Raw genomic sequence first — 19,366 nt, 5'->3', positions numbered from 1 at the left:
CTACTCACTAGACCACATTGCCTTGGAGGGTTTTCCATAACTCCAAACTCAGCAGGGAGCACTAGGCTGCTTCACAAAGAGAAGCAAAACAGGGACTGATTCAGCCATTTGCATTTTTAAAGCCCCGTGCCCCCCCCCCACTTCCGTGGAGCAGGAGCCACATGCAGGAGGAAGGCAAACCAACTCACCAGAGGAGATTCTTCTGCATCCTAAAGGCTGCTTCAGGCCATTCTTCAGCAGCAGCAGCAGCCTAAGGTCCCCTCCTCACTAAGAGCAGCTCATGGCCAGCTGCAACCCCCGTGGAAGAAGAGTGAGACCCAGCAAGACTCTGCAGGCTTTCCATCCACTCCTTTCTTCCGTAACGCCCTCAGTCTGTGATATGGACTCCGTTTCTCTTCATTTCCAAACCCTCCACAGATACATTCATTGTTGCCATAGGAACTAATCAAAACCAAATTAAAGTGTTAAAAAAGGAGGAGAGAGCGAGGGAGTGGGGGAAAGAGACCAAAAATAACAGCAATGCCCTCCTCTGCAAAGGACAGAGGGCTTCGAATGCAAATAAATAAATAAATCACAATGTATCACAGTAGAAAAGTTAAGCGGGAGATGTTACCTCTAGCACATTTTGAGTACCCTTGGCTTAGATTTACAGCTTGTAAACAGACATACCTTCCCTACTCTACACACAGAATCAGAGCAGAAATGAGAGTAAAATTCAGAGCCAGACCTGCAAGCTAAAGAAGGGAATCCCCGGGAAGCAAGTCTCCCCCCTCCCCAGGAGTTCTAAAGAAATTGTCACTTTCAATCTGATCCCACCCCCCCACCCCCAATCTCTCCTCAAAGGTCAGACACCCTGGAAAGCTACATCTCCCAGCATATTCAGCATGCCAATATAGTATCCACACTTTTCTACTTTGGTTTTCAGTCTGAAGGGTCTTTTTCTTGAGCATCCGGAAAATGCAATGCTCCCCTAGTCCTCCAGATGCTCCCTGCTTTGCAATGTTCTTTTGTGGAAGAGCGCAGTCCAAATGGATCATCGCACCATCTGGATGTGATTCATTTCCCAAGGACCTGCCCACATTGGTGACCCATTCCTTCTGAGAGCCCCACACAACCTCCATGTTCCACTCTAAACTAACAAAGGGCTTTTTAAAAAAAAAACAGTAGTTGCTATTATAGTGCTGTAATTCAGTCTCAAAATGAACACACAAGCGTGGCACAGCAGAGAAGAAAGCACTGCGATCATGGTGGCTGATGGTGGGGAGTGTGCAGAAAACTCCCCTGTGGACACTCCATGTCCAACATGCAATGGTCTCTGTGCTCAAAGCAGCAGCAGTGAATGCAAGCAGAGAATCCTCCTCAGCATATGAATGCAAACCTTGATATGGGGTGAGGTAGGAGCACAAGAGTAAGAATAAACTAATACTGCCCATTTCATTTCTTATTGTATTAATGTATGTTTTGTCGCTGGTTCCAGGTCTTTCTTTTTTATTGCATCATGTCTAGGGTTTGTATGCCGTTTATACATTATGTACACCATTTATAAATATGGGCTTCACATAGTAGACTGCTTTATTGATGCACAAAATATATTGGACGAGCACATTTTATGGGGGAGATTCTGTGCAAGAAAAGGGAAAGTGGCTCAAAAGAGAGGTAACTACAGATTCAGCTCACACACTGGAAAATCAAATGCTGGCAAAATCAAAATGAAGATAGTCAAGTCAAGACGGCAGGAAAGAGAAATCTGAAAACACCTTCTAAAAAGGTAATAATCCACCCCTTCTTCCTGCACCCCCCACCCCAGCAGCCACAAATGAGGATGGGAATGGCAGGAGACTGGCCAGGAACTTTGGGGTGGCAGCACCACTCAAGAGCACATCTCATGTGCCTCATGGACAGCAGCGAATGCCCTTTTGAAAAAGGCCATGACTGATGGCCATTAACAAGAATGTTCTTTAAAGCAGAGTTTAGGTAATTGTACATGGTCCAGACACAACACGACAGAAGGAAGATGCCAACAGCACATATATGTTTTATCCTTAATATGAGGACTTCTAGAACTCCATTTGAATTTATTGAACATCATTTCACAATGATTGAGAAAGATGAGGAAAAAAAAGAAACAAATTCTGTTTGAAGATTTGTTTTTATTATGACTAACTACTTTAGATTACTAAAGTAATGTGATGTGAAAACTGCATTGTTTGTATATGACATTAACTAATTTGTAAGATTATGGCTCTCTTCTCTATTCCATGGATATCTTTCTCTGTTCTAGTATGCACAGTCAACATTTCAAAGTTAAGAGTTTCTAAGGATGATTTCAAAGTTAAGAGTTTCTAAGGATGATATTATAGTTATCATTGCTACCAGTGAATCCTAATATTTATTGGAGCTCTGCACTTAAAACTTACTATTCTGAATAGTAAGCATCTCACTGTCATCTGCTTCCTTCTCTCTCTCTTGCTTCCTTCTGAATCACAGCTTGCTTTGCCAAGCTTGCTCAATCACACAGAAGCTACAGAGCAAAGCCTCTATTTTTTTCCATTGGCTGACCAGCACATGAAGCAGCTTATGCACAAAAGCTTGCAATGCCCAGCCATTTCATGTTTCCCCCTGGGTCTTAGGTTCAATGCATTGACCATAAGATTTCTGAAATGAATGTCAAGAAATCAAAAGTAAGTCTGCAATTTACAGACACACATATGAACAACACCTGAACAGCATACTCAAGATTGCTACAGCACAGATATTGTCTCCAGATTTTGATGCAATAATTCAGAGCAATTATCAGAAACTATTAAATAAACAAAACACTGCAACAGTGCTAATCTTTTAAGATTAGCAGGAACTCCTTTGCATATTAGGACACACCACCTGACATCATTTCACACGGTTTTTTGGTAGAAAAAGCCGAGCAGGACCTCATTTGCATATTAGGCCACTGAGAGAGAAAAGGGATGGAATGCTAGTCTTTATAGAATCATAGAGTTGGAAGGGTCCTGCCAGCCCAATGCATCTGATTCCTGGCTTTAACCATTGGAGTGGAGGGGGGACAGTTAGGAAGCTCACTGCTACAGTCTCTAACCATTGGGGGGGGGGGAGGACTGGACCAGTCATGGTGCATGTTCCAGCAAGGCTCTCCTTGGGTCCTTTCGTATCACTTTTTCCCAGCTAAATTCATAGAATCAGGATGCAGCTCACAGCATGAACTCTGGTTCCCTTTATGAAGCTGTGATCTGCCTGGTCAACCACATCTGTGTCAAAGAGTACATTTGTCAAAGAAGATGACGATGTGGGCTTTTATCTGTCAAGCACAACTCATCTCTGCCCCGTCTGAATCCTGCCAGCCACCCGCAAGAGAACTGTGAGGGTGGGGGAGAGAGGCAAAGGGGACAATGGCTGGTGATCATCATTCAAGGACCCTTTGATATCCTTTCACACAGTTTTGAAAGCTTTGACACCTCTGAAGTGCAGCTTTTCATTTCTTGTTTTTAAGCTTAAGCAGCAGCCTTCTCGGGGAAGAGTAAGCTCCATTTCCCCAAACAGACCATTTGGAACAAGACCGAGGAGGAAGCATGCCTCTCCACCCATTCTTACCCCTGTTGCCCAAGGACGGCTAGTCCTGATTCCTGGCTTAACTATGGCTACTGCCAACAGAATCAGCTATGAGCCTATAGCTCGGTGGTGGGGCACCATCGTGGCATGCAGAGAGCCCCGGGCTCAATTCCCAGCACCTCCACTTAAAGGACTTCAGAGAGCAGTTAGCAGGCCTCTGCTGCCTGAGAGTCTGCCAGGAAAAGTAGACGAAGCCAGGCCAGATGGACTAAAGTGTAGACCTCAGTGCAAGAGAAGTCCAGATGTTCAATTGGTGAGAGACCTGGTAAAAGAGCACCTGTGTTGCTCAGGTTCAGTTCCCAGCACCTCCAGTTAAACCATCTCAGTGTATTGTGAAAGACCTTTCTCAGCCTCAGACCCTAGAGAGCCACTGCCAGTCCATATAGGACCAGACTAGATCTTACATCTGGCCCACAACGGGGCCACTCCAGCGACGGGAAATGGTGCCTGGTGGAAGGGTAGACCGTCTCCTCCTCCTCCTCTCACCATGGTCCCAAACCTAACTGGACCTTGGTACTCTTGGGAGATTCAGCTCCTTGACACCAGAGCAAGTTCAAGGTAACCCTGACCCAACTCACACCATATAAAACATCTGGGTCAGAGCACAGACAATAGAAATACTGGCTATGAATCCTGAAATTAGAACCAGGGGTCATTTTGTAGGAAAACAGGTGTGGGAGCTCATTAGCATAACTCATTAGCATATGTGGGGGCCCCAGCTAAAAGCAACCCAATGCAAGAAAGGAGAGCCCCAGGGGAGTAAGGCCTGCTTGGGCTGGCTAGAGATCCAGCCAGCCCAAGTAGGCCTTGTTCACCTGGGGCTCTCCTTGGTAGGCCACCCCCCCCCCAGTCAAAAGGCCAGCAAGCCACCCACCAGTCAAAATCACATAAGATGTAGAGAAAGTGTGGTGTGGGCTTCTCCAGGGGTTAATAAGGGCTGCTGGGGGTGTGGCAATCCAGAGATTGTTATGCAGCTGCACCTACTATTCAATGGGCAAGGTAGGTAGTGGGAAGGAGGGGGGCATCATAAAGGTTCCTGCGAGCTCCTGCTGAACCCAAGGCCTGGTTAGAACCACACTCTGTATCTCTCTGTCTATGCCTGCTCCCTTTCCTCATTGCTCCAGCCCAAAAAGTGAAGCACTTAGTCAGGCTGGCAGATGGAAATTGTTTTCCTGTTCAAGCTGCCCTCGAGAGACTCTGGCTGAGAGATAAGGAGCTGTAGCCCAGAGCTGGGAATGCTGTTGCTTCTTGCTCACTGACTCATAAGCAGGCAGCCTTCAGGATGTGACAACATCAGCTCTGTTTGCAGCGCAGGGATCCTGAAATGCAATGGGTGGCTTCCCAGCCGAACATCCTGCCAAGGACAAATATTGCTCTCTGAGTACTTGAGTATGATGTGTTGCAAGGCAGACAAAGAAGATCAGAGCAGAATGGGGAGTGGCGACCTGAGCACAAGACGCTGCCTTCTATGGCATCAGACCCTGGCTTGGCCCATCAAGGTCTGTATTCTCTACTCTGGCTGATAGCAGCTTTTCAGAGTCTCAGACAAAGTCTTTACACCTGGCCTGATCCCTATAGGTGGAGATTAATGTAATTTGTTTAGACTTCCTTGCCTTTCTCCCCAGTGGACCCCCAAAGCAGCTCACAACCTTCTCTTCCCCCCACAACAACCCTGTGAGGGAGGTCAGGCTGAGAGGGAGGGACCAGCCCAATGAGCTTCTGTGGGAGGAGTGGAGATTCCAGCTTGGGCCTTGCCATGAGTACTGTTGGCTCTTGCACTTGCTGTAACTGTATTGAGACCATTGGGGGAGTTAAGGCTCTGCTCTGCTCTGCCTTGCTTGCTTTGCTTTTGTCTGTAATGTATAAAGTGATCTGTCAGACGATGGGATCTCAAATTAACCAGACCTTGAATTGTTGCAAAGTTAGGCTTTATTTGATAATCCATAAGCATAGGAACGAAGGAAGATTGAGACTGATACATTGTAGCAGTAGATGGCATGCTTTATTGGGGTACATCAAAGGGAACTATACAAAGCCACAATTCTAAACATTTCTGAGTTGAGGTGCAAAGATTCACAGGGTCTCCTTCTCTTGTCTTATTGTTACTGTTAGTCTTCCGGGGATGGCCAGGCGGCTGTCCCTGGAGGCACTTTATCTTCAAAGGGGGAATTCCTGCCCTTGTTAGTATCAAGGGGAAGAAATGTTCACATCAAGCACTGGCAACAATCTACAACTTTCTACTTAGATGTGCAAGGTCTTTTCTCATGGTTAGTAACAGCGTTTCAAGATGGCGACAGTTCAGCTAAGCATTTTATTCAGGAAAGTTACATCGGCTGACATGATCATTCTACCCCGGCGGGGATGCTCACGCCTGGAATTCAAGGACATGCTATCTCCTCCTCAGAGACTGTGGGGTGCTGAGTGAGAAACTGCTACCTTTGCTTTGCACAGACCTTTTGCTCTGAATTCTGGCCGGCTTGTAACGGCCCAGGAGAGGGTATATAGATCTGACCCCAAGGATCAAAGCCAGATCTGACACTGAGAGTCATACTGCTGTAATAAGTCCATCAATAAAAATGAACCTTTTCTGAACATCAGGAAGAGGCCTGCTTATTGAGGACTACCCAGGGGCTGACACCAGAGAGTGGTCTGTGATGGAACAGGCTTGCTTTAACTTGCAGGGTGGTTTCACACAGTAGATTTGCCCCGACCCAGTCCTGCCTCCCATTTGGATTAAAAGTGCATGATCACACAAGCACATCTGCCCTCCAAGCTGCACCCGTTCTCACCCTGTCTCTAGATACCTCCTAGCCGCATCAAAAAGCTACCTGGATTTTCCCCGTAGCATCCCCCTGAATCAGATGTAGGCTGCATAATCAGCTGCTGTCTGAATGCCCCAGCGCAACTCATAAGCAGAAGGGCTGTGTGATCACGCCAAGCCGTTTCTGGCACAGTTGGGGGGGGGCGGTCCCTAACCCCTCTCGGAGGTGTGCTGGTGCACTTCTCTGCTTGAGCACACACACACCAGGGGACTTTTTTTTTTACAACCCTTTTCGCAGCTGATCCGTGGTTGAGCCTCACTAGCAGTGTGAATGGGCAACCATGGACCACTGCTGGGATCCTGCCACTTCAATGGTGGCTGATAGCCCGGAAACTAATCAAACTCAAGTGGGTTTTTTCCCAACAGGATAAAATCTCATCAATTTCACAGTGTGAAACCAGCTGCAGACTCTGCTCTGCCCACTCCTCCTTGGCACTGCTAAATCCTGGAGCGGGTGACTCCTTCCTTCCTTCCTTCCTTCCTTCCACTGGGGTCACTCATGGCCACCACAAAGAGAGGGGGAAAGAAACTAGACCAATCAAGCAAGTTAAAAACATCAATAGTTACAGACAAAAGTACATGTGTATTACAAAAACATACAAAAACCTTGTAGGGGCCCAAATGAAGCCTCATAAAATCATCAAAGTGACAAATGCATGTGAAAGAACCTCCTCTGACCTGACACGTTTCAGCCTGCAGAAGCCTTCATAGTACAAATCACAACATACAACAAAGTTTACACTTGTAAATCAAAAAACAATCAATATAGGACCCAAAATGGAATACTGAATGGATTTTAAAACATACATATTATTATTGCTTGATATCATACTACCCAGTTAGAAAATCCCATCAGATATTGATGATGCATATGTTACTGTGGCCTAATTTAATAAATTTACTTCCAATCTGGAAATGAAAGACACAATTTCTGGAAGGACACAAATGTATCTAGCCTTATGTCAGCAGCAATTACATATACAGCAATAGTAGTACTGCAAATATGTACCTGGAAATACAAACTTAAAAATAAATATCTAATTGCAACAGTTACTGAAATATAATAAATTAAACAACAACAGCAATAATAATAATATCACCACTACCTTCCAATTTAGATCCTAACAGTAAAGTCCCCTTATCAGGGCCAATGGAACATCAGTATGTATCAGTACAGATGGACAGATACCATGATAATGTGCTTGGGAATGATGCAATGCTGGTGTAATGTCAGAGGACGAGGGGAAAAAATTAGGACATGACAATGCAAAAAGAACTTAAAGATACAGTACCCCTAGAATGCAATGCTGGTGCAACAATGACATTGCAAAAGAATGTAAAGAGATAATGCTCATATGATGTAATACTGGTGTAGTGTAATGCAACTATGACTTCAAAAAGATAGTACCCATATACTGCAATACTTGTATAACAATGGCAAGGCAAAATAACTTCAAGAAATAATGTCCTCATGATATAATACTGGTGTTGTCAAAGATTACAAAAAGGGGTGGGACGACAATGCAAAATGAATTAAAATAACAGTACCCATAGGTAAAGAAATAACTCAACAAATATTTCACAATGCCATAAAAACAGGTGATTAGACAAAGTGATAACAGAACAAATGTTATTCAGTACCCATTCAGATAGATAGCCAATCAATTTCTTGGTTTAACATAAGAACATAAGAGAAGCCATGTTGGATCAAGCCAATGGCCCATCCAGTCCAACACTCTGGTCGTTTTCGCACTCACCTCCAGCCGGCGCAACCCCCTCTTCACCGCGCAGGATCTGCCAAAAAGCAGTTCCCGTTTGAGCGGCTTTTGCAACGGGAGTTTCCGGCGCAAAAGGCTGCTCCGCGGCATTTAGTGCGAAATCCGCGCAGATCCTGCACGGTGAAGAGGGGGGTCGCGCCGGCTGGAGGTGAGTGTGAAAACGACCTCTGTGTCACACAGTGGCCAAAGAAATTATATATATATAAACACACACAGATACACTGTGGCTAATAGCCACTGATGGACCACTGCTCCAAATTTTTATCTAACCCCCTCTTGAAGCTGGCTATGCTTGTAGCCGCCGCCACCTCCTATGGCAGTGATTTCCACATGTTAATCACCCTTTGAGTGAAGAAGTACTTCCTTTTCTCCATTTCAACCTGACTGCTCAACAATTTCATCTAATGCCCATGAGTTCTTGTATTGTGAGAAAGGAAGAAAAGTACTTCTTTCTCCACTTTCTCCATCCCATGCATTATCTTGTAAACCTCTATCATGTCACCCCGCAGTCGACGTTTCTCCAAGCTAAAGAGCCCCAAGCGTTTTAACCTTTCTTCATAGGGAAAGTGTTCCAACCCTTTAATCATTCTAGTTGCCCTTTTCTGCACTGTTTCCAATGCTATAATATCCTTTTTGAGGTGCAGTGACCAGAATTGCACACAGTATTCCAAATGAGACCGCACCATCGATTTATACAGGGGCATTATGATACTGGCTTAATTGTTTTCAGTTCATTTCCTAATAATTCCCAGCATGGCGTTGGCCTTCTTTATTGCAATCGCACACTGTCTTGACATTTTCAATGAGTTATCTACCACAACCACAAGATCTCTCTCTTGGTCAGTCTCTGCCAGTTCACACCCCATCAATTTGTATTTGTAGCTGGGATTCTTGGCCCCAATGTGCATAACTTTGCACTTGGTCACATTGAACCTCATCTGCCACGTTGACGCCCACTCACCCAACCTCAACAGATCCCTTTGGAGTTCCTCACAATCCTCTCTGGTTTTTACCACCCTGAACAATTTAGTGTCATCTGCAAACTTGGCCACTTCACTCCTCCCAACTCCAAATCATTTATGAACAAGTTAAAGAGCATGGGACCCAGTACTGAGCCCTGCAGCACCCCACTGCTTACCGTGCTCCATTGCAAAGATTGCCCATTTATACTCACTCTCTGCTTCCTATTAATTAGCCAGTTTTTGATCCATAAGAGCACCCGTCCTTTTACTCCATGACTCTCAAGCTTTCTAAGGAGCCTTTGATGAGGAACTTTATCAAAAGCTTTCTGGAAGTCAAGGTAAACAACATCTATTGGGTCTCTTTTGTCCACATGTTTGTTCACCCCCTCAAAGAAATGCAACAGGTTAGTGAGGCAAGATCTTCCCTAACAGAACCCATGCTGAGTCTTCCTCAATAACCCGTGTTCATCAATGTGCCTATTCATTCTGTCCTTGATAATGGTTTCTACCAACTTTCCCGGTATTGAAGTCAGACTGACTGGCCTGTAATTTCCCGGATCTCCTCTGGAACCCTTTTTAAACATGGGGGTGACATTTGCTACCTTCCACTCCTCAGGTATGAAGGCAGATATCAATTTGAAAGATTACATATTTTTGTCAGAAGATCCACAAGTTCAACTTTGAGTTCTTTCAGAACTCTTGGACGTATGCCTTCCGGACCCGGTGACTTATTAGTTTTTAATTCATCTATCAGTTGTAGGACCTCCTCTCTTGTCACCTCAATCTGACTCAGGTCTTTCAACACCCCTACCAAAATTAGTGGTTATGGAGCGGGCAAACACTTCTCGTCTTCCACAGTGAAGACGGAGGGAAAAAATGCATTCAGCTTCTCAGCCATCCTCCTTCAGTAATCCTTTGACCCCTTGGTCATTCAAGGGCCCCACTGCCTCCCTGGCTGGTTTCCTGCTTCTAATATATTTGAAGAATTTTTTATTGTTGGTCTTTATGTTTTTTGCAATATGCTTCTCATAGTCCCTTTTTGCCTGCCTGATCACAGTCTTGCATTTGATTTGCCACAGCCTGTGTTCCCTTTTATTAATCTCACTTGGACTAGCTTTCCACCACTTAAAGGAGTCCTTCTTACCTTTTACAGCTTCCATTACTTTGTTTGTTAACCATGCAGGCCTTTTCTTATACCTGTTTGTGCCTTTCCTAGCTTGTGGTATATATTTTATCTGAGCTTCTAGGATTGTAGTTTTAAATAGCCTCCAAGCTTCCCCAAGGGTTTGGACTGTATTTACCTTTCCTTTCAGTTTCCTCTTCACCATGTGTTGTCAACATGTTCAAAGCATAGAGCCAAAAAGTTTCTCTGGCCTTGAGATGCTGTGCCAATTGCAAACCACCAGCCTGGACTTGTTCCAGGACAAAGAAATGCAGATCTGCAGGGGGTTGGACTAGATGACCCCAGAGGTCCCTTCCAACTCTATGATTCTATGATCTCTCTTGCTGTGGCCAAAAGCGGCAAAATGTCCCACAAGAGAGTCATTTTTCCTACAAAGATGGATGCAACTTCTATGCTTTCCAGTCCTTATCTTTAGAGGTCTAGAGGCACACCCGATGTAGGTTAAATCACAGTCACACATTACTGCATAAATTACAGACTTTGTATTACAATTGAAGAACCCTTGAATAGAGTATCTTTTTTTTTGTTTAAATAAGTCATAACAGAAATCAGTTTCCGATAATAACCCACACACAGAACAGCCCCCACAAGGAAAATTCCCAGCCAGTCTAGCCTTGCCATCAACTTCCCTGTTTAACTGAGGAAGATTTTAAACCACTCCCGAGAAGTCATTCAGTTTCTTTGATCTGAGATAAGAGGGGAGAGGGAGATGGCATCTAGGGAAGTTGGACAAAAGAGGCCAGTATTTTCTAATAATATGCCCCACTTGAGCAGACCTCCCATCAAACATCACTGGAAAAATTATTCTTTCAATTTGACTGCGTCTGCTTTTAGTAACCAAAAGGTGGGATCTCTTAGTATTGCTTGCTTCATGAAAACCCTGTTTTAAAATCCTGGAGGAGTATTCCCTATCTCTTAACTGACTCATGAGCAAGCTGCCTTGCTTGACAAAGTCAATGTACTGACTGCAGTTTCTTCTGATCTGTAACATCTGGGAGAAAGATAAATTCTTTTTTAAATGCTGAGGATGGAAGCCGCCACTATCAAGGAAAGAGCTGGCATTTGTAGGTTTTCTGTAGGTATCTGTCTCAATCCTATCACCCACCCTTTGGATATCAACATCTAAGATGGCGGGGTGGCTCAGAGCTCCTTTCTCTGCTCTGAGAGGGAACTCTGTTTGGGAGGTGACAGAGGGGGCTTTCCGGACGGAGAGCACCCCTTAAGGAGCAGTCAGAGGACGCTCCGAAGCCTGGGGGGCTTTCTGGCTGTCGGGGGGGAGCGGAGGTTCCCCTCCCAGCCAGTTTTCCTCCTGGCCGTTGCCTCTTCAACACTTCTGTGCCGAACCGTGCCGCCGGAGTGGGGGAGATTGGGAAGGAATCGTAACTCCTACTAAGTTACCTCAAAAGACTGCTCGAAAACGGGTCTCACCTCTGACCAAGCTTTTAGTACTCAGAAGGGGAAAAAAAAGCAGCGGCCGTGCGGATCGAGGGGTCCGGGACTGCAGGAGAGGAAGGAGGTGAGCGGCGGTGAGGGGCGACGCGTCTCGGGGGCCCCTGCCGAAGACGGAGCTGAGCGATTGAAGGTGGCCGAGGAGCTGTGCGGGGCTGTGCTAAGGTCGGGTGAGCTGAATCTGCAAGCGGTGTGCGTGAAGGGGGGAACTGAATAGAAGGTGGAAAGAGGGAACGCGGAGGGGGAAGAAGAGGAAGATCTTATTGGGTCGAACTGTCGTTGGTCCGGGAGCCACAAGAGGAAGCGAATCGTAATGGCGGACGGGTTTTAAACTCCTTCCCTAAACTCCTTCCCAGGAGGAGAGAAGTGGAGGATAGCATCGGTGGCTTCCCAGGGCTGAAAAGTCTCCTCCCCCCCTCAGACATTCCAGTGCTTCGCTTTGTTTTACTTTTCTGATTGATGGCAGTGGTCGTTGGGTCGTGAAGTATATTTTCGTTTGGGATTTACAACTTAAAGGGCAAAGTTGCAGTTCTTAGTAGCTTCGGCTGCGGCTGAGCTTTGCTGAAGATCTGGGTGTTTTGTCTGTGTCTATAGCTGGAAGGAACAGAGAGAAACCTGACTTCCTGTGGAGGTTTTGTTTTGGCATCTGTGGGGTTTTTTTTTTTGTTTTTCCTTTTTCTCCAGAGCAATTTAGACTTTTAGTCTGCTTGAACGTGGAGCGGCTAGGACTAGAGGACATAAATTGATAGACTAGTAGGACTGAACTGGAGGGACTGGAGAGACTGGAGAGACTGAGAATACAGGGAAGAAGAAGTAGTTGGTGAAGAGAAGAGAGAAGGAAGAGGAAGCAGGCAAGATAAGACTGTCAATATAACTTTTAACCATTTTTGAAGTGTATACTTGTTTGAGAAACTGTATTTAGCCACTGGTTTAAATGTGTACTAGGAGATATTAACTGTATGAACTGAACCATTAATTACTAAGTGATAAATAACTAAGATATATTGATTCTCATTCCATGAATTGTTTTTTTAATTAATAAGGGATACTTAATTGGGGGAACTGACCTGTTATAACACTAATTGATTGATTGGATTATTGATTCGCCCTAAGCTGTGTTACATATGATTGGAGATTTGTTCTGTTAAGTAATAATTGGTTTTGGTTTTGGTTTTGCCAAGTAGTAATTGAATGGTGGTGTAAGCTAATTGATCGGGGTTAGCAAAACTAGGATGACAGAAACGAAAATTAAAAAGTTTCAACAAGGTACCCCGCCGCCGGGGGGCAGCAAAATGACTCCAACACCTGCCAACCAAGATATGCTGGAAAAATTGCAGAAGAGTGTTACAGCTGGGTTTAAGAAAAATCAAGAAGCATTGGATGAACTGAAAACTGATTTGATGGGTCAAGTTAAGAAAACAAATGATCAATTGGCAGAATTTCAAAAACAATTGCTGGCTAATACACAACAGGTTCATGGTTTAACTGCAAAAGTTGACAGAATGGAAGAACAGAATAAACAGACAAGTGCCATGGCTAGGCAGAACCAAACAGAATTGACAGATGTGGAAGAACGCTTGATGAGACTTGAAATGGAGAAAGCTGCAACCATTTTACGCTTTCAAAATGTTCCTGAAGAGAGGGAAGAGGATCTACCTAGTAAAATAATGGACATCCTAACGGTGGATAATGAAGAACTATTGGAAGAAGGCCCAAGGGATATCCTGTGGGCCAAAAGAGTTTCATCAAGTTTTATAAGGAAGTTTAAACTCCCTAGAGAGGTGCAAGTAAAACTTCTGCGGTCAGAAACGACGGAAAGGGTCCTGCGAAAAACAAGAGAATGTGAAATTAATTGGAAAGGGAACAAGATAAAAGTTCTGAAAGAGATACCTTGGAGTGTAAGACAGCGGAGATTCAAATTTAAGAAATTGTCCTCTTGGCCAATTAAACAGGAAATCCAGTTCAGATGGCTTTTTCCGCAAGGCCTTTTTTTTACATTTCAAGCGAAAAGATATAACATCACTTCGGAGGCAAAGATGGAAGAATTCTGGGAGCAGCATGTAGAGCGGAATGGATCGGAGTCAGGAGAAGAACAAGAGGTAGAAGGTGCCGGGAAATCTCCTGCTGGGGCGTCCCCAAAAAAGAAACTGGAAAAAGTGAAGACAAGGCTCCAGAGTAAGAAGGAAGCCAAAATACCTGATAGTAAGGAATCAGCAAAATGAATTTTAGGTCAGAAACTAAAATTCTTTCTCTGAACATCAACGGATTAAATGAACCCGGAAAGAGGAAAAGAGTCTTTCAACAACTGAAAAAATCTGGTGCGCAAATTATTTGTTTACAGGAAACTCATATTCGAAAGGATAACGTAAAGTATTTGGAAAACAAGAAATTGGGATCTTTATATGTATCATGTGATCCGCAGAAAAAGAAGAAAGGAGTAGCAATTTTCATCTCTCACCATATTAGGTCAAGCTGTTTGTACTCGGACGAACAAGGAAGAATTCTTATTGTTGAAGTGGAATTGAATGGCCTAAAAACAATTTTGGGGAACATTTATGCCCCCAATGAAAATCAAGAAAAATTTTATCAAGACTTGTACCTCAAGCTTAGAGAACTTAATTCAGATAGATATTGTATTGTTGGAGATTACAATGCAATATTTGATATGAAAATGGACAAAAAATATGAGGACTCCCAAAAAAAGAAGAAGACTCGAAACCTACTACCCAGCTCCTTTCTGAAAATGGCCGAAGAACTAAATCTTGTAGATGCTTGGAGAACAAGAAATCCGACTACAGCAGATTTTACTTTTTATTCACAACCGCATAAATCTTGGTCAAGAATTGATATGTCTTGGGTGTCTCTGAACATGATTTTGTCGGTCAATCAAGTAGATATTCTCCCTCAATCGTATTCGGACCATAATCCGATTTTGGTTTCATTCCAGGAACAAAAAAGAAGCTTTCGATGGTCTCTGAACTTACAAACTCTGAAGGAAACCCAATTTTTAGAAGGTGCGAAAAAAGAAATTCAAGAATTCTTTAAGCTTAATCTGGAAAAAGATACGAAGACTCCAGTTATATGGGATGCGTTTAAGGCCTTCTTCAGAGGAGTTGCTATTCGCTATACATCTAGGAGAAAGAGGGAACAGAGAAAGACCTACAATGAACTTTTAACAAAATTGAAGCATTGGGAGAAACAACAGAAAATGGGAAACTTAAGCGGGGTGAAGGCAAAAATCATTTCTATCCAACATCAAATAAATACTCTTTTGGCAGAAGAATTGGAAAGAAAATTAAAATGGGCAAGGCAAAATTATTTTGAAAATGCTAATAAAGTGAGCAGATGGCTGGCGTATAGATTGAGGAAAGAGAGAGAGAAAAGGATCATAAAGAAATTAAAAAACGAGGCCAAGGAGGAGATGTTCCAAAACGCGGAAATGAAAATTATTATTCAAGATTTTTACCGAAATCTCTATAAGAAGCAAAAGATTGATCAACTAGAACAAGAGAGCTATATAAAGGGAGTGGAAATGAAACAGCTAACAAAGGACCAGCAAGCAAGCTTGGAGAACCCGATTTCTATGCAGGAAATAGTAGAAGCCATTAAAACTCAAAAAAGTAATAAGACGCCGGGTTCAGATGGGTTACCGATTGAATTTTTTAGAGCTTTTGAAGATGAATTGTTACTACCATTTAAGAAGGTAGTTGAAAATGTTTATAATACAGGTGAGATCCCAGAATCTTGGAAAGAAGCCTTAATATCGCTTATACACAAAGAAGATTCTGATCCAGCAGAAATCAAAAATTACAGACCAATTTCACTTTTGAATAGCGACTATAAGATCTTTGCGACAATATTAGCAAACAGATTGAAGAAAGTTGTTACAAATTTAATATATGAAGATCAAACTGGATTTGTCCCAGGTCGTTTAATGAATCAAAATGTGAGGTTGCTCCTGAATGCGATTGAATATTATAGGGAACATCCAGATAAAGAATTTGCTGCAATTTTGATAGATGCTGAAAAGGCCTTCGACAATGTTAACTGGAATTTCATTAAGGCGACTTTGGCAGGGATCGGCTGTGGTGAAAAGTTTTGCACAATGATCGAAGCAGTGTATACGAAGCAGGCAGCAAAAGTGAATTTTAATGGAGTGACGACTGATCGGATAGAAGTAGAACAAGGAACAAGACAAGGGTGTCCTTTATCTCCATTACTCTTTATATTGACTTTAGAACCGTTGATCAAGAAGATCAGAGAGGATATACAAATTCAAGGGATTAGAATAAATAACACAGAATTAAAGACGTTGGCGTTTGCTGATGACTTGGTATTTATTTTGGAACAACCCATATCTTCGATAGTGTTTCTAAAGCAAAGATTAAGAGAATTTGGTGAAGTATCTGGATTTAAACTGAATGTCATCAAAACTAAGATCTTAGTCAAAAATATGGACAAAGCTCAAACTGAAACGTTGGAGCAACTCTCTGGATTTAAGAATGAAAGAAAGGTTAAATACCTGGGAATTATCTTGACTAATGATTTGAAGACTTTATATAGGGACAACTATGAAAAAATTTTGAGAGAGATTCGCAGAGATCTATTAAAGTGGAAAGACCTTCAAATCTCGCTTCTTGGCCGAATAGCAACAATTAAAATGAATATTCTTCCGAGGATCTTGTTTTTATTTCAAACGATTCCAATTACTTTACCCAAATCCTTTTTCCAGCAACTTAATGGGATGGTGAAGACGTATATATGGCAGGGCAAAAAGGCCAGAATTAAAATGAAAGTTTTACAAGATAGTAAGTTAAGAGGTGGCCTAGCTCTTCCAGATTGGAATTTGTATTATAAAGCCTGCTGCATTGCGTGGTTGAGAACTTGGTGTAAATTGGATAACAAGAGATTGCTGTCTATTGAAGGAGTTGGTCTGGGAGAAGGATGGCATAGTTATATGTGGTACAAAACTCCTACTAGAACTGGGTCTTTCCTTAGACATGAAATAAGAAGATCTTTGTATACGGTTTGGAATGAGATCAAAGTACACTATAATTATACTCCAAAATGGATTTCTTCGATAGAGGCCTCATTGCATCCTAAGTTATATGACTGGGATAGTCAACTGGATTATGCTTATTTGTTAAATGATCAGAATGAACTGATTGAGGAAGAAGTGTCAAAGCTATCTTGGTGGCTAAGATGTCAACTGAGATCAAGATTCCAGAAGGATAAGGTGAAAGGGTTCGTGAACTCTTATTCTGAATTAGATTTGATTTTAGAGTCCAAAGGTAAACTAATTGCCAAGGTGTATGATTGGCTGCTCCGAATTAAAATGCAAGACGAGGTGGTGAAAGAAGCGTGGATCCGATGGCTAAAGGATTTTGGATACAATATAGACTTGGAAGAATGGGAGAAGTTATGGAAACAAAATATAAAGCTAATAAAGCCTGCAGATCTTAAAGAAAACTTGTATAAAATGGTATATAGATGGTATCTTACACCAGATAGACTGGCAAAAATCTACCCTTCTTATTCCAATAAATGCTGGAAGTGCAGTGAAGTTAAAGGATCCCTGTTTCACATATGGTGGCAATGTAAAAAGGCCAAAAAATACTGGGCACAAGTAAATATCTGGATCAAAAAAATTTTGAAAATACAAGTGGAACATGTACCGGAACTGTATCTTATAAATATTTGTAGGCAAAACTTACCGGTGACAAAGTTGAAACTACTGTTATACATAGTCACAACGGCTAGAATTCTATATGCCAAGTACTGGAAGGAAGACAGAACTCCTAATAGAGAGGAATTTATTACTAAGTTGTTAGAAACCGCGGAATCTGATTTAATGACCACCCGACTACGAAGTGGAAATGTGCAGAAATGTCGGGAGGAGTGGGACCATGTATATAACTGGGTTAAAAGCAGAGGCTTTGATATGGAGTAACTATATCAAGCAAGAGTAATAACGGAGTAATAAATACTGTTCAATTATATGTTTAATCCTTTCCTTCTCCCAGTGGGGGGTGATTGGGTATTTGTAGTAGTTGTTGTTGTAGTAGATGTAGTTAGAGGATAGCTATGGTATAGGGTGGTGTGTTGTTTGTTTTATGTGTTTATATGTGATTTGGTGTTTCGTTGTTTGTGAGTTATTGTATTTTTTTGTGTCTTCTTGTTTCAATAAAATTTTTAAAATTGTTCAAAAAAAATGGATATCAACATCTAGGAAATTCATCTTCTTGCGGTCATATTTCACCTCAAATTTAATACTACCATGGACACTGCTAATAAATGGCTTAAATACCAATAAGAGTTGCACTGGGCCCCTCCAAATCAAGAAACTATCATCCAATTAATGTTTAAAAATGTTATAAATGAAGTGATTCTTAAATCTACTCATGAACAAATTTGCCAGCTCAGGTGCAAATTTACATCCCAAGGCCATCCCAGGAACCTGCCAAAAATTTTATTCTGAAATTGGAAGTAATTTCTTTTTTAGACACGTTCCACCAATTGGCATAAAAAGAAGGTGGGGGATGCAATTGTTCTCTCTCTTCTCTGATATCTCCTGAGCCACTTCCAGGGCCTCCCCAGTGACACCACATCCAAAGTGGGGGCGGGAAGGGGCAACCACTCCTCCAAGGGCACCCAAGGCAGGTAGCCATCTGGGCAGCAGGAGACCCCAGGAAGGGAAGCGGGGAGTCCTGACCCTCCCCCTCCCCAGAGAAATCCCAAAAACCATCAGGGAGTGGAAGAAAACTCCCCCAGGGAGCTGGAGACCTCTAGGAGAGCCTGCAGGCCAGAACAGGGACATTCTGCCCAACCCTTCCATGGGGTCCAAAGTGCAAACACCAGGCACAAGTTTGCCCCCTTAGTCAGAATAGGGCCACTGCTAGAAGCCTCCCCCCACCTCCACACACACAAACACCAGCAGCATGGAACTGGGTGGCTGCTGTGCCCCTCCCCCAGACATTCCTGACCAGCCCCAATCAAAGGGAGGAAACGACAACTTACTTGATCTTCAGGCTGGCAAGCATCGCTTTGTCAATCCTGGAAAAGAGCAGGGGAAGAACATAAGCGCACCAAGGTCAGTGTCAAACATTGTATAACCATTCTATAGTACAGAAGCCAGATTTTACAATTGTTACTTTTATATTATAGCATTCAGATTGTAGAGTTGTTACTAACCCAAAGCTAAAATGTGAGCACATCAAAGTAGCAGCCCCCACCTTTCTTCTTTCGCTTTTACTAACAGATGCAGGAATGTCCTCTTTAAAGATAAGACCTCCTAGGACTTGAAACCAGGATGTGCTAACCGCAATATAGATAAGGAACCTAGAGTGTGAATTTCACACGTGAATGTAGAATTGTTTATAAACCTTTGATGTGCCATTTTAAAGCATGTATTCTAGTGCTACAAAGTATCAGTCCCAATCTTCAGCTCAAATGAGCCACATGGATTATCAATAAACCTAACTTTGTTTCAAAATCCAAGGACTGGTTATTTTGAAATCTCATGCTTGACAGTCAGGTGTGGCACAGGTGCTGC

The 19,366-nt window shown here is 42.9% G+C and overlaps 1 protein-coding gene across 1 annotated transcript in view; it reads right to left on the bottom strand.

Moving 5' to 3' along the window:
• Positions 1 to 18,863, bottom strand: part of RAP1GAP2 (RAP1 GTPase activating protein 2) — a 382,570-nt gene extending 363,707 nt beyond the window's left edge. The window contains exon 1 of the mRNA XM_060259483.1: positions 18,832 to 18,863. Coding sequence (XP_060115466.1) covers positions 18,832 to 18,854 — 23 coding nt within the window. The 5' untranslated portion in view covers positions 18,855 to 18,863. The remainder of the gene's footprint in view (positions 1 to 18,831) is intronic.
• Positions 18,864 to 19,366: the final 503 nt, after the last annotated feature.

The sequence above is a fragment of the Heteronotia binoei genome, chromosome 18, assembly GCF_032191835.1.
Source record: "Heteronotia binoei isolate CCM8104 ecotype False Entrance Well chromosome 18, APGP_CSIRO_Hbin_v1, whole genome shotgun sequence".
NCBI classification, from domain to species: domain Eukaryota; kingdom Metazoa; phylum Chordata; class Lepidosauria; order Squamata; family Gekkonidae; genus Heteronotia; species Heteronotia binoei.
Note: the sequence above shows the minus strand (reverse complement) of the source record. Positions and strands in the feature narration are given on the sequence as shown.